Source organism: Apis cerana, linkage group LG4 (assembly GCF_029169275.1).
Source record: "Apis cerana isolate GH-2021 linkage group LG4, AcerK_1.0, whole genome shotgun sequence".
Lineage (NCBI taxonomy): Eukaryota > Metazoa > Arthropoda > Insecta > Hymenoptera > Apidae > Apis > Apis cerana.
The window spans coordinates 3,660,400-3,675,802 of NC_083855.1; the positions used below are offsets into that span (position 1 = coordinate 3,660,400).

The 15,403-nt window shown below is 25.6% G+C and overlaps 2 protein-coding genes across 9 annotated transcripts; one reads left to right on the forward strand and one right to left on the reverse strand.

Moving 5' to 3' along the window:
* Positions 1 to 619: 619 nt before the first annotated feature.
* Positions 620 to 8,770, reverse strand: LOC108003616 (ral GTPase-activating protein subunit beta). 7 transcript variants are annotated; one of them, XM_017066009.3, is made up of 25 exons: positions 8,456 to 8,760; positions 8,231 to 8,359; positions 7,939 to 8,166; positions 7,721 to 7,747; positions 7,403 to 7,617; positions 7,147 to 7,330; positions 6,573 to 6,833; positions 6,147 to 6,338; positions 5,854 to 5,958; positions 5,550 to 5,690; positions 5,228 to 5,466; positions 4,909 to 5,139; positions 4,667 to 4,820; positions 4,489 to 4,596; positions 3,924 to 4,025; positions 3,541 to 3,681; positions 3,415 to 3,429; positions 3,185 to 3,345; positions 2,935 to 3,108; positions 2,451 to 2,860; positions 1,955 to 2,366; positions 1,562 to 1,874; positions 1,228 to 1,482; positions 902 to 1,151; positions 620 to 837 (listed from the first exon to the last, which is right to left on the reverse strand). In XM_017066009.3, exons 2-25 carry the CDS (start codon positions 8,331 to 8,333, stop codon positions 711 to 713), a joined length of 4,548 nt encoding a protein of 1,515 aa, XP_016921498.1. In that variant the 5' UTR covers positions 8,334 to 8,359; positions 8,456 to 8,760; the 3' UTR covers positions 620 to 710. The 7 variants fall into 7 exon arrangements, with proteins under 7 accessions (XP_016921498.1, XP_016921492.1, XP_016921494.1 ...); XM_017066003.3 differs by having other exon boundaries at positions 7,939 to 8,359; XM_017066005.3 differs by lacking the exon at positions 7,721 to 7,747 and having other exon boundaries at positions 7,939 to 8,359; positions 8,456 to 8,770.
* An 824-nt stretch (positions 8,771 to 9,594) lies between these two features.
* Positions 9,595 to 15,180, forward strand: LOC108003637 (protein wings apart-like). Of its 2 annotated transcripts, none has more exons than XM_017066046.3 (11): positions 9,595 to 10,065; positions 10,342 to 12,041; positions 12,107 to 12,355; positions 12,471 to 12,719; positions 12,806 to 13,030; positions 13,146 to 13,368; positions 13,455 to 13,670; positions 13,812 to 13,991; positions 14,069 to 14,157; positions 14,238 to 14,339; positions 14,411 to 15,180. In XM_017066046.3, the coding sequence occupies exons 1-11, from the start codon at positions 9,882 to 9,884 to the stop codon at positions 14,552 to 14,554; spliced, it is 3,561 nt and encodes a 1,186-aa protein (XP_016921535.1). In that variant the 5' UTR covers positions 9,595 to 9,881; the 3' UTR covers positions 14,555 to 15,180. The 2 variants fall into 2 exon arrangements, with proteins under 2 accessions (XP_016921535.1, XP_016921536.1); XM_017066047.3 differs by having other exon boundaries at positions 13,815 to 13,991.
* Positions 15,181 to 15,403: the final 223 nt, after the last annotated feature.

Here is a 15,403-nt window from a genome sequence, read left to right on the forward strand (position 1 = left end):
TGATTACTAAATTTATTTTTGAAATTATTATTATTTTTTTTTATTGAAATTTAATAATATTATATTAAAATAATTTTGTAAAAATACAAATAATTGTTAAGATATAATCGATTAATCGCAATTTCTTATAATCGATTGAATTATTTTTTATTTTTATTTTAAATATTAAAGAACATTATATAAATAAGTTAATATAAAAAAAAAGCAAAAAAAAAGAAAATAATAATGTTATTATGTAATTAAATTATATCAAATTTTTTTATAACATTTTTTATAATTATAAACAATATTTTTAATAAATAACTTTCTTAATAAATAAATATCAAATCGACATTGTTTTTAAAAAATTTTAAATACTTTCTCATAATATCATAATTACAATATTTTATTGTTAAATATTTAATAAATATTTAATTTATGATTAGATAAATATATGTAATAAATACTAATTTTAAATATATTTTAACAAGATGATTTTATTACATATGAATCCATATGTATTATAAACATTATATTATAATGATTCAATATGATATATGAATAATATATACATATAATAAACAATATTATTATATTTCAAATTATAAAATATAGGGAAATTAAATATCTACTGTGCTGATTATATTTATTATTACTTAGAAATATTTATTATTTAGAAATATATCTTTATTATAATTTAATATAAATTTCATTTATTTATATCAATTTTATTAAATTTGATAAGTTTGAGTACTATTAAATAAAAGTGTTAATAATTCTGGTTCAGTTAAATCTTTCTTATATTTTTGTACCATTTCTTGAATTTTTAAACGTCTACGTACATGTGGTGGATGGTAACTGCAAAATATTATAAATATTAAATATATTAATATTATTAAAATATAATTATAATTTTACAGACCTATCATTGTCAAGTCTTTTTCTACGTCCCATATTTAATGCAGTTTGCCTAACAAGAGTTCCTAGTACCCTTCTAGATACAACCATTCCATCAATTAAAGGAGTAGCTAAATTAATTCTAGAAACTGGACCTTGTAATCTGACTCTCATTAATCCATTACTAAGAGCTTGAAGAAAAATTACTTGTACATCTGATACTTGAATTATTTTTGATTGCTCAAGACCACTGTAAGTACAAGGAAGAAGATCACCTGCATGTAAAATATTATTATGAAAATGTTTTTATTTAATTGAAAGAAATATAGACTTTTGCATAAGTAATTATACCAATTGGAAAATGAGCAAAATCTTCTAAACTTTCTAACCAAACAACTATAATTTTAATATCAATTTGTACAGGTAAAACTTGTTTAGTTGTTTTTCTTGGTTTATTTAAATCTGCATTGGAAGAATTGGATCCTGTTAAACTAGAAGGTTGTTTTTCTAAATCAAGTGACATTGTTCGTAAATTTTGCATTGTGTTTTGTCCTGTACCACTATTTCGTGGAGAAGTACTTTCACTAATATTTCTTTCGAACCAAACTGCAATTATTAATTGTATAATTCATCATATAAACATAATAAAAAATTCTTTGACATATTATATTTTTTTAAATTGTACCTTGATTAACACTGACATCACTACAATAACTTGTTTCTTCCAATGAATCTGAATTTACCATATTATTCAACTGAGTAGGTACAATGAAAGCAATTTCTGAGCTAACATCTGCCCAATAAAGTACATGAGTATCACCATTATATAGAGCTCCACCATGATCACTATGAGCTGGTTGTGGTACATTTAGTTGTGGTGTTACTCTCCATGAAGTAGAAATATGGCCAGTCCAACCTGCATGTGTTGATACCGAAACTGGCCAACCAAGAGAATTTAAAAATTCTAAGAAATTTGACGATACATTCGATTCATGTAACTATAAATATAAAATTCACTTTGATATGAATGTAAATAAATAATAACGAAGTATTTTAATTATATGTTAAAAATAATTACCACATTAGATAATATTTCTGTTGAAGTTTTTTGACCAGCTTTAACATAAAAAATGTAGACAGTATCACATGTTCTTGGACTAATGTTATCTAAAGTCTCTAAATCTAAACAAAATCCTGAAATGGTTGGATCTAAAGCAGTAAGACTATTGTTTCTAGATTCATTAGTTTCTCTAGGTTCCATATTTAAGAAACCAAAATGGCTTAAAAATAAACGCGCAGTTTGAAATTCGTGACAAATTTGAGGTGGTACACATTCTTCTATTTTTTCCTCTGAAACTTTATCATTTCCATCACTATATTTTGTTTCGATAGTCATTTGACGTTCTAATAATTGTGATAAAATTTGATGTTCATTTCTCACAATATCACTATCATTCATAACTGCTTCTAAACTTGGAATAGATTCATCCCTAAATAGAATTTAAATATTATAAAATTTAATTTTTTTAGATATTTTGAATTATATAATAATATATTAGTAAAATTTAACATACACTTTACAATGCGGTATTCGATCTACATTATCAGGAAAAAATTTAGGCTTATAATCTGTTCGTGGAGCAGCTTCTGCTAATGGCAATGGTCGACCTGGATTTGTATTTACACTTCTGATACTAGATCTATGCCTCGGTAAATGTCGAAGTTGCATGGTCCATGCATGTCTTCCAAATGGACCACGTATTAATACAGTTACTGTAGGTTGTGGATCTTGATCATTTCCAAGAGGTTCTTCTAATAAAGCTAATATAGTAGCATTTTCGGCAACAAAATATCGAAATCTTTCAACTGCTGCTTGACGTGGAACTCGACCACCAGTCCAACTATTGCAATGTCGTAAAAGTGATACTTCATCTAATAAAGATGATAATGATTGTGCTCCACATGCACTAGGAAAATAACCAACCTACAAATATAAATTTATTTAAAATAATTTTTATAAATTTACTATTTTTTAAAATTTTAATAATTTTAATATACTTGTTCCAAAATAACTGTAAGAAGCGCATCAGCAGCATCTCTAACACGCATAGATGCTGGTTTTAATTCTTTTTCATCTTTCATTTTAATAGGTTCACCAGGTTTTCCTATACTTTTTGTTCCTGATACACCAAGTTCAACTACTTCTAAAACTGTTGTTAAACAATCCTTATCCTAAAATAAATTGTTTTACATAAATTTATTTTGATATTAATTATTTATTGTAATTAAATATCAATAAAATAGTAACTTGTAATAATTGTGAATGAGCAGTTAACCAAGTTCTTAAGCAACTAAATGCAGCAACAATAGAAGAATGAAGATCTTTTGAATGAGCTGGTGGTGGACGCCAACACTGATATGCAATATAATCACAAAGCCATTTCACAGCTCGTTTACATTCTAAAGCATCTGTAATTTATATTAAAAATTAATATTTTGTAATATAATTTTACAAATTATATAAAAATATAATTTAACCTGTTAATTTTCTTGCTGCATGTAAAATATTTAAAATTGTATGAATATATTTAATTTATATTTTATAAATTAAAAAATACTATTATAATTTAATAATAAATAATAATTAAATAAATTAGAATTTACCTGTTTCACGAATACGTGTTCTTGCTAATCCTGATAATATTTCAAGAGCTGCTAAGGAAATATTTAAGTCTGTTTTCCATGATGATATTAATCTATGACAAACTAAATATGTTGCTCTTACAAAAAGAGCATGAGCTGAATCTGTAACAATAACCCATATTTTTAATTATCAAAAACATGCAAAATGGAGTAATTTTTAAAACATATAATATTATGTGACTATTACAAATCTTTTGAAATGCAAGCTTTTGCATGATTATCCAAAGGAAGCTTAAATATATAACAAAAATATTGAAATAAAAATAGATGATATTCCATAACATTTTTTATATGCATAATATATAATTAAAAGCAAAACTAATATAAAAAATACTTGTATTTACCAAATGCAATACATTCCTCTTGAAGAGTTGTAATATCAGAGGTATCACCGAGCGAGCGTTGATCACTGGATATACTTATTTGACTGGCAGAATCACTGGTGACTATTAAGCAATGATGAAACAGTACAATGATGAATGCATAACAAAACACAATTATAATAATAAAAATGAATGATACATTAGAAGCACGCATAAAGCAAATAAGATGAAAAGTAATATTAAGCATTATGATTTTACACTGCATGTGAGGCAAAATTATTGAATCCTATTTTACAAGCAATTGATGTTAATAATAAATTGCCATTTTAAATGGAATTAAATAACGAAATATTAACTCCAACTTAATGAAATGATCATTTGCAATTATTTTTAAAATTTTAAATTTTAAAGATAATATAAAAAATATAAAATAATGCATTCAATTCATTCAGTTTATTAGTGGAATGATTATTTGTAATTATTTTTTAAATTTCAATGTAAGGATAATTCTTTAAAAAATATAAAACAGTGCATTCAATGTTTATAGATGTAATTTAATAGTTAAATAACAAATTAAATAACAAACCTGATGATAATAAATTTACAGTAGGATCATGTGCTATAGTATCAGGTTGTGTAACTTGTTCAACTTCTTCTGCTGCTGCAGAATCTTGTACACTTAACAAAAGAGCACCTTAAGAAAAAAGAATAATTTATATATATGTTAAAAAAAAAATAATAATATTATATTAAATACAACTTACCTAACAACATATGTGTATTCTGAGAATCAGTTTCAACTTGTAATGCATTTATAAGCAAATTCATAAGTTTTGATTTTAATTGCGCAAATGTTACATGATTTTTTTCACTAATCATTGGACTTATAAATGTTGGAAGTTCTTTAATAGTAAGATTCTATAAAATAGAAATTATTGAGACTATTATTTAATATCAAAACTATTTAATATTATTATAATAAAACAAATATTTATATGTTAATTACTTGGAAGTGTAAAGGTAATACTAGTATTGATATTAGTAGATGTATTGAGGCTCTTCGTAAATCTGATTTTGATACAACATTAGATTTAAGTTTTAAATCTTTTTCTGGAAGTACAGTTTCTAATGCTGATATTACTGCAGGTAATAACACTTGTACGCCATTTAAATCTAGACGAAATAAGTCAGCAGAATTCAAAAGAATACTTGCTAATGTTTCTCCACATTCTCGAGACTGTAATTAAAATTTATATATATATATATCATATATATTCTTACAAATACATTACATTCTTTCATAATGTGAAGTTCATCAACTTTACTTCATCAACTTTAAGACCATGATTCATTGCTTGATAAAATCTGGATAGATAAATGGGTAAAATTTCTTCTCCAGTTTTTTTAGCACAAAATATTCGACATAATGCACCTAAAGCTTCAGCTCTTCCAGATTCATAACGATCTATACAAAGAGCTGGTGGAACATCATTAATAGCTTCTTGTAAAGAACTAGGACCTTCAACAAGTACAGAAGATGGACGTTTTGATGCACCTGATGGTTCTGTTTATTAAGAGAATTAATTTTTACATTGTTTAATCAAATTTAATTATATGTAACTATTACTTATTTAACATAATACTTACGTGGTAAATTTTGTGTCCATCCATCTGTACCTATAAATGCAGCTTCAAATAACCATTCACCAAAAAGATGTAATATACTATTACATTTTGGACGTCCTGGAGCTAAAGGCGGTCTCATATCTTGGACTAATGAAGTCATAGCTATAAATGTAATTATAAAATAATTATAAATATAATATAAATAATATAACAAATTTAATAAAGCTTTAAATATAATATATTAAATAAAATTATATTATTGAAATAATTTATTATTTTAATATTATTATTATTGAAATAATTATTGAAATTTATAAATTCTTACATGTTGTACTTGAAGCTGAAGATGGTCCTGAATTAGACATCAATATAGGTGGTGTACTTGAAACTCGACTCGTTGTTAAACCGATCAAGGAAGCTTTTGGAATTCCTATAATAAAAATAGTTATATAAAATGTTGATAATTAAAATATAATTTTAATATTTTTAATTTATTAAAATATTTTTTTAAATAAGAAAGAAAAAAGATATTTATAAAAAGCAGTATTTAATAAAAATATATACAATTTTATAGATAAAATATAATTGCAAAATACCAGAAGATAAAGTGCTCAATACCCTTAGTCACTGCAGAAGGTGTTACACTGAAACTTTTGGCAAGTCTACGTTGTGTTGGAGGTGTAGGAGAAGGTTGTGTCATATCCTTACTACTTGATTTATCCCACCCTACACCTCCACTTCCAGCACTAGCAGATCCACATGTGATGGTAGATACACAACATTCTTCCCAGCAACATGCCTGTGAAACTCCTAAAACATTTGTGACTGCGTGCAACCATCACCAACAAAGCAAGTTGGAAACTCCATATCCTATTATAGGTATTTCAAAGTAAATAGGAAAAGTATTGAAGCAGATCATTTTAATTTTTTTAGTATTTTTGTAGTATTTAATTTGCATATATATGATCCCAAGAATGTGATATCAATTATATTTGAAAATTGTATACAATTTAATTGTATAAATATACAAAAAAAAAAACTTACCAAGAAAAGCATCAACTTGTCCAGCTATACCTTTAATGGCTTTCAAAAATATTTGTGGTAAACTCTGTAAACATGGATGTTGACATGGATCTATTACATTTGGACTAGCAATAGCATACTGTAAAAATGCTTGTGTTTGTGAAATAACAGCAGGTCTGCATAAATCAACAGGATCTCCTATAGTTCGCAAAAGTCTATACCAGGCTTGGGCTACTGCTTCATCTGACATTGTAGGTGATACAAGTTGTGAATCTTCTTCACCTAAATATATTATATAATATAATGATATAAATTACTTTTATGAAAAACAATATAATTATATAATATAATTATATAAATTGATAAGAATAAATTTTTAAAGAAGATGCAAGTTTAATTGATTATTTTTCAATCTCATTTTTTTCTAATATAATCGATAAAAGTCAATTAAGTTTTCAAAAAGTCATTTAAATAAAATCATACAATATTTTATATCAATGATTTAAATAAAGCAGTGCTTTTCAAAAAATATCTTATACATACATTATATATACATAATATGTATTAATAATTATAATAAATCAAAATAACTAACTTATTTTTAATTCTGGAAACATTGGACCATACATAATTTGTAAGAGTCTTGCTGTAAGAGCAAGACAAACACGATTCCATTGTTCTACTAATGCTAATCTATGCCGCCAACGAAGACATGATTCTCTTAATGTACGCCATAATGGTGGTGATGGAAAATTTCGTTCACATGCCACTAACCATACCTAAAAATATTTTTACATTTATTAATTACTAATTCTTATTATATTAATATTTATTTTATAAAAATATAATACCTCTAATAATACACCTAAAACTCTTTCACATAATTGCTCTCCAGCATCTTCTCTTGTTGCTGGAGGAGCTAAAAGTGCATCATTAATACCAATAAGAAATAATAATAAGCTTTCCCAAGTTTCCCTCTCTAAAGTAGCAGGTCCTCTTGCAATTTGTTGTAATGTTCTAAGTACTCTATGACATAAAACAGCTTGGCGATTAATTGTATCTGTTCCTGTAAATAATATTTAATGTTTTATAAAAATTACATATTTATAGTTGCTAAAATATAAACTTGTTTTGTACTGAATAATATAATTATTTTAGTTATAAATTACCTAAATCCTGATATAAAAATGGCCAGACTACAAAGAAAAAGACAACAAAAAACTGTTATATAAGAATATATCCAACATTTAAATTCCAATTTCTCAATAAAATTTTCTTGAAATTGTAATTATAATTATAATATTATTATATGTGAATTATAATTATATGTGATACACAATGAAAATAAAATAAGATAAAAAATATAATTTAAAATAATTTATTTTACCTTCTCCTTTTCGTGGAACAAACAAATTATGAAAATGACTGATTATTTTTCTGGCATAGAAATTAGGATCATCTATAATTGGTCTAGGTACACAAATCTTTGGTGTGGAATATAATGCAGATAACCATTCACAATATACATTAACACAATCTCGAACAGTATCATGTTCAGCCAAAGGTAATGATAGTCCAAAGCATATTACTTCCATACACCATTGAACTTCTTTATCTGTACATAATGGACTAGGTTCAGCTGCTTGTGTAATACCAAGATTTGCAGCCAATTGACGTACAATAGATAAAGCAACTTCCTTTCCAGCTCCAGGAGAAAATTTCTCTAGAACACTTTGACTTTCCTCTGAGCCTTGTTGAATTAAAACACTTAGAGAAGCCCATTCGGAATACATTCCGCCTTGGGTATCCTAAATAGATATATTATAATATCATAATATATAATAAATATCATAGTAAATAAATAATTAAAATATATAATAATATAAAAAAAATATTATTATTACCTTAAGATTAACTCTATTAAACACGCCTAAATTCATAGATTATTTTATGCTTTGATGTCTTTTAAGAATTAGAAAAAAGAAAGTAAAATTTTGTATATATTCTTGCAATCTTTTAATTTTAAAAAATTTATAAGTTTATGTCGTACATATAAAACTAATACGATTATATGAAAAATTATATATAATTTTTAAATTAACAAACATTATAAAATATATATGTGTAAAATATGTGTAAAACTTGACAGTTGCAAATGCTACTTGACAGATTGATACAGTTATCTTTACTATGTAATTGATTCTAAATGCAGTTTTTATTGGCTGCCTGTAATTCTATTATATATAGCGTTTTCTTCGCCTAAAGAATGTCCCTATGTAATTTGATTATTAAAAGATTTATAAAATAAAAAATATTTCTAATTAAAAAATAAAAAAAAAATAAATAATTCATAATTATAAATTACAAATAAATTATTTATTTTATAAAAATAATTTTTATTATACATTAATTCTTCATGTATATATATATATATAATTATATTAATATATATATATATATATAATGAAGATGTATAATATATACATATACAATTTTCATATAAAATTTCTTGAAATAAAATAAATTAAATAAAATATGAAAAAGAATTATAAAAAATATGAAAAATATCAATAAATATATAAATACATAAAATATATATGTATTTATACGCTGAATATATATTGTATGAATATTTATATGATTAAATTTTTTTAAATTTTTAGATAATTAAAGATTTTTAAATTTAAAAAAAAAAATCGAATAAAAAAATAATTTAATCCATTACATTATTTTTTGATTGGATGATTTTCTATCGATAAAGTAGATGAAAAGTAGAAGACAACTCTTTAGCTCTACCTACTGGATAGGACGACAAGTATTACGATCTTGTGTATTGTATTACTCATTTTTTTGTGTATGGTATGTATCTAAATCTTGAAACGAAAAACATCGACAGATGGCTCAAGATCATGTTATGACTAATATTTCCAGTTGAATTTATATAGACATATAAAAATTATATTAATTAAAGCTAAGTGCAAATATAGAATCGAAAATAACTAATTTAAAAATAATGTTTCTGAATATAAATCGAATTTAAAGTTACAGTTTCGTATATTTGTGCATCGAGGTAAATAGCGAATGAAACATGGCGTTTGTTTCTTTCATATGTTTCGAAGATATTGCTTCTTGATTTTTTCTTTTAAGTTCTTAATTATCAACGCGGATAATACGCGACCAATGAACTGAGGTTTTTTTCCTCATAACACTTCTTCGTAAGTGTACAAACAATCAATGCTTATTTCCTATATTTAAGTTTAAAAAATGAAGAAAAATATCACTTGTGTCTTTTGAAATGTGGAACATTTTTGAAATATTGAAGAATACAGTATGACGTCCCGTAGTTACACAAAATCTTACAGTCGTAAGGTCAGTAGTGTGACACCTGGGAGTATTCAATTTGATAAGCTTTTTAGGGAAAATAGCAATCGACCTTCTGCTGCTAAATCAGCAGGTACTGTTGGAAAATGGGGTATAACATCTTTTACATCTATCAGAAGTACGAATATCAATGGTATGTATTTTTTTGTCTTATCTTATGTTTTATATTTATCACAAATATTTATTTAATTAATAAATTTTTAATATGTTTAGTATTTAATATCTAATAATAAAATTGTTAGAAAGATTTTATCTTATATTCTATATATTTAAAATTTTTTGTTTTGATTGATATTAATTTACAAGATATATTAATATATCTTTTGCCTATTTATTATTATAACATTTATATAAATAAATAACTTTGTGAAAGATTTTTCAAAAAATTATATCAATATTTTATTTACAGGAAGGAGAGATGATATCCATAATACATTTGGTGCAAAAAGAGTAAAACTTGATTATGGAAATCAGAATGCTCGTGTAAATTCTGGGAAAGATCCATTTTCTTTTGAAACCGATCCTGACAATAAACCAGATGTTGCACCACCAATTGTTAAACCTAAAAAGTTTTTTAAGAGTAGAAATGTTCCATCTTCAATAGAAGAATCTCGCCAGGATGTGGCAATATACAGACAAGTACCTGATTCACATTATGGTCGAGCTCGTGCTCAAAAAACTTCTCCACAACCACCACCACAACTGAAACAATCTTTAACAAAAATATCAAATGCTCCAGCTAAAAAAGTAACAGATACTTTAGAAGGAACCAATAATGATCCTCCTATTAGAGAAGAAGGAAAACCTCCTATTGTATTGAGAATATGCAAAGGTACAGCACAACTAGTCTGTGGAAATGTACAAAACACTCAACAGCCAGAACCTGAAACTTATAGAATTTCTACACCTCTTATTAGCCCTACAAAAGTAGATATGGAACGCAAAAATTTTAATGTAGATACATTAAAATCTGATCATAAGACAGTTCGTTCTCAAGAACCTATTATCTCCACTGTATCAATACCATTAGAAAATTCAGAAATGCGTAGAACTACCCGTAGTCGGGCAAAAAATTTACAATTAGATTTAACTACAACATCTTCTATTGTATCTACAGCAACATCTAATTCACATAGTTCTGGTCTTTCTTTAACTCTTAGGAAATCTGTTACCGATTCCAATAATACATTAATATCTCATTATGATATTGTTAAGACTGATTGTGGTTCTACATATTCTTGTAAACCAGCAATTGAACCATTAATTGGGCGTGATCAGCCACTGCCAACTACAACTCAAGAATTAATCGATATATTATCAAGTGATTCTGATCCTATGCAAACAAGACCAATGATAATAAATACTTCAGAGACTGAAGAAAATACAGAAACTGTTCCAGATGATGTTCAACATTGTTCTATAGATATTCCAACAAATGAAGTAATTTCTGAATCCTCTTCACAACATGAATCAAAACCAGAATTAGAATCAGTATCAGAATTAAAATCAGAATCAGAATCAACACTGGAGTTAGGAATAGAACCAGAACCAGAACCAGAAACGGAACCAGATCCAGAACCAGAACCTGACACTGAAGTAGAAACAGAACAAAGTACTCGTATCACTGATAATGACACAGCTACAGCTAAAACTTTAGTTGATCAAGATTGGTTTTCTGGAAGTGATGATAGTGAAGGTGTGAGTGGTAATGCAGAAAATGATATAACATTACATGTAACAAGTACAGTTACAGAATCACAGCCATTAAGTACTCCATGTACAACTATTCAGAAACCTGCTACTAAAAAGGGAAGTATTTTTAAAAGTCGCTCAACAGGTGCAACAAATGGAAATAAAAGAAGAGCATTGTATAAACATAAATGGTGTGATAGTGATAAAGAATCTAGTACCACAGATACTTCTAATGTTGGAAATAGTACACCTATTATTGCTTCAGGATCTCATAGTGGAACAGGCCCTGTAGCATATGAAGAAGAATTTGATCCATCACAATTAACAAGAGTTGTAACATATCCTGAAACTGATACAGGTTTTGAAGATGAATCTGATGCTATAACAAGTGTTCGTTGTGGTAGGAAAATAAAGGGGGTATGTATATTGTATAATTTATATATTATTAAATATTTAATATTAAATAATATTTATTTTTTTAGTTCTACACAGTAGTAAAAAATGTGAAAAAAGCTCATCAAATTCAAGAAAGTGGAGAATTTCAAGAGTTTAATGATGATGTTGAATATATATTAGATACTTTAAGAGAAAACAATCCAAATGCTACTCGTTGCCTTTCAGCTATAAGATTGGCAAGCAAATGTATGGCACCTGCATTTCGTATGCATGTACGCGCTCATGGAACTGTTGCTAAGTTCTTCAAAGCTCTTCATGATGCTACAAAAGATCAAGTATACAATTTTATTTTTATATAGTATAATTAAAAAATATATATATATTATGTATATTTATCAATTTTATTAATAGATGAAAATTATTATTTAAACAAAATTATGTATTTTGTAGAGTCTTGCTTTATGTACAGCAACAGTAATGTTTGTATTAAGTCAAGATCGTTTAGCTATGGATTTAGATCGTGATTGTTTAGAACTAATGTTAAGTTTGTTAGAATCTGATGCCAGTCACAAGGATGCACTTGATGATTGTGGCCTTAGTCGAGCAGAATTGTTAAAAAATAAAGAAAAAGTACGTCAGTTATGCGCTGATATTCAAGCTCAAGGACATGCAAAACATTTAAATCTCGATAATATAACTGTATGTATTATTTTTATTCATAATCAGAAAATAAAAAATAAAATATAAAAAATTAATTAAATACATATAAATTTATTTTGAATTAGGTTGGTCAACTTGCTATGGAGACACTTCTTAGTCTTACATCAAAACGTGCTGGTGAATGGTTTAAGGAAGAACTTAGAGAATTGGGTGGTTTAGAACATATTGTAAAAACAATCAGAGATTGTCATCGCCACATTAATACACAAAATATTACAAAATCTGATTGGACAGATCCATTATTAGATAAATTACGTAAAGTTGATAGATGTTTACGTGTATTAGAAAATGTAAGATATATATTCTCAAATAAAAAAAATATAATATTTTTATATATTTTTAAATATATTTACATATGTAAAAATCACAGTAATAATTTTCTTTTATCAATAAAAAATGTTTCAGGTTACTCATATGAATGAAGAAAATCAAGTATATTTATTAAAATATGAAAATGGAATTTTAGTCAGCACTTTAGCAAATTTATATCATCTTTGTGGACAAGAAATTCCTATTTATCCTACTATAGATCCAAGTGATAAAACTTCCACTGGTGCTGTTATTAGAGAATGTTTGTTTGCTATTATTAAAGTTCTTATTAATCTTACACATCGATTTAACAGACAATGTAGGATTTTATTATATTTTGGCTTTTAAAAAATATTAACAATTTATTTTTAAAAAATATAATACGATATTTTACAATTATTTCAGCTTTTGGAAGTAAATCATTAGGTTCACAACCAGGTGTTTTAGATTGCAGTCTATATCTTTTATTGCGCGTACCCGAATCACTTCCTGAAGAAAAACGTTTTGATATGATGATGTTAGCTTTGATTTTATTGATAAATTTAGTGGAACAATGTGATGATAATAAACAACTTCTTATCGAATCAAAAGCTCCTTCATCAATAGAAAATATTTTTGATGGTAAATATTTTACAAATTATTTTATTACTTACATGAACTTATTTTATATTATTATTACTTATCTTATTATTACTTAATACATTATATTTTTAATATATTAATATGAACTCAATGTATCAATTTTATTTCTATATAAAAAAGCAGAAGAAAGTGGAGTAGAATGTTTAATCGATCTATTTTATAAACAAGAAGAATTAGCTCGTGCTGAAGAACAAAAAACTGATGCTATTTTAGATGGTAAAAAAGATTCTGAGCAAACTGAAACTGTATCAACAACAACTAAATCTCAAGAAGAATTTATTGAAGAAACTGTTACAAAATGTTTGTATAATTTCTGGTTTATTTAACTTTTAAAATAATAAATCTTATAAAATGTAATTTAAAAAATTTTTTTATAGTATTACAAAAAGCTGGACGTCATATGGAGCACACTTTAATAGGAGCATATGTAGTGCTCTTACTTGGTTACTTAATAATGGATAACAAAGTAATAAATTTAAAAATTTGATATTATAAAGATAGTATATATAGTAATTATAAAAGAAAATAACATAATTTTGATTATAGGATTATGAATTGCTGGTACGCAGCAGACTTCCTGATAATAATTTTATAACTATGGTATCTGTACTTCAAAAATTTTTCAATTTCATGAATTTAACGGCGTCGGTAATTATTTTTAATTTTTATTCATACAAAAAATCATCAGAAACTTTGAAAGAATAAATAATTTATTTTAGAATGAAGTAAGCAGTTGTGGAATTGCTGCTACAGAAAAGGTGATTAAGTTCCTAAAAATCTCAGATGCCCGTATTGAAGAAGAGAAAAGTGAATTATCAGCGTTAGAAGATCCAAATTTAATGCTCCACTTATCTTCGTCTTGATTGATATCACATTTACATATTTGATATTTTTTATTACCCTGGCAAGCAAAAAGAGCCAAAGTTATATGTGTCCAACGAAGGAAATTCTATCTATTGCAGTATGAATGGACCTGTTTCATATTGACTATATATTTTGATATATATTTATTCATTAAGTAATTTATTGCTGTACCTTTCATTAAATTGACTTATTTTCCCAATCACAATAACAAGTTAGATATTAAGCATAAATTAATTAATTATCTAGAAATTAATATGATAAAAAACTCGCCTTGTAATTACGCATATGGCTCACTTAAATTTTTTAATAGCATGTATGTAATGTTAATTTACTCGCTTTATCTATCAATTATTTTTTTTAATTTTCTAACTGTCAAGAAGAATGATTATTTGTGAAATTCTTGACAGAAAATTCATTTGCTGTATAATGCTACATAAATTTTTAATTTTATTTTGAAATTTCATTTTATTTTAAATTTAAGTTTTGTTATATGATTGGCGGTGTTGGGGTTTATTACAACCCATTTAAAATTTGAAATAGCATTATTTTGTAAGTTTATTTTAATATTAAAATTATAGTATAAGCCTTGTAAATGTAAATTTATAAATTATAATTATATCTTAAACTCATAGTTTCAAGTTATTGGATCCCATTAAGAGATATAGGATTTCATGAATCATTAATAAAATATTTTGTCTTACAATTTCAGAGAAAAAATAAATAATATATTACATTGTTATATGTATACAATAAACTAGCTCCATAAATTACAAATTTGTAAAATAAATTAATTTCTTTTCATAAATGTTAAATATATTGTATGTCAAATAAATAGAACATAATTTTAT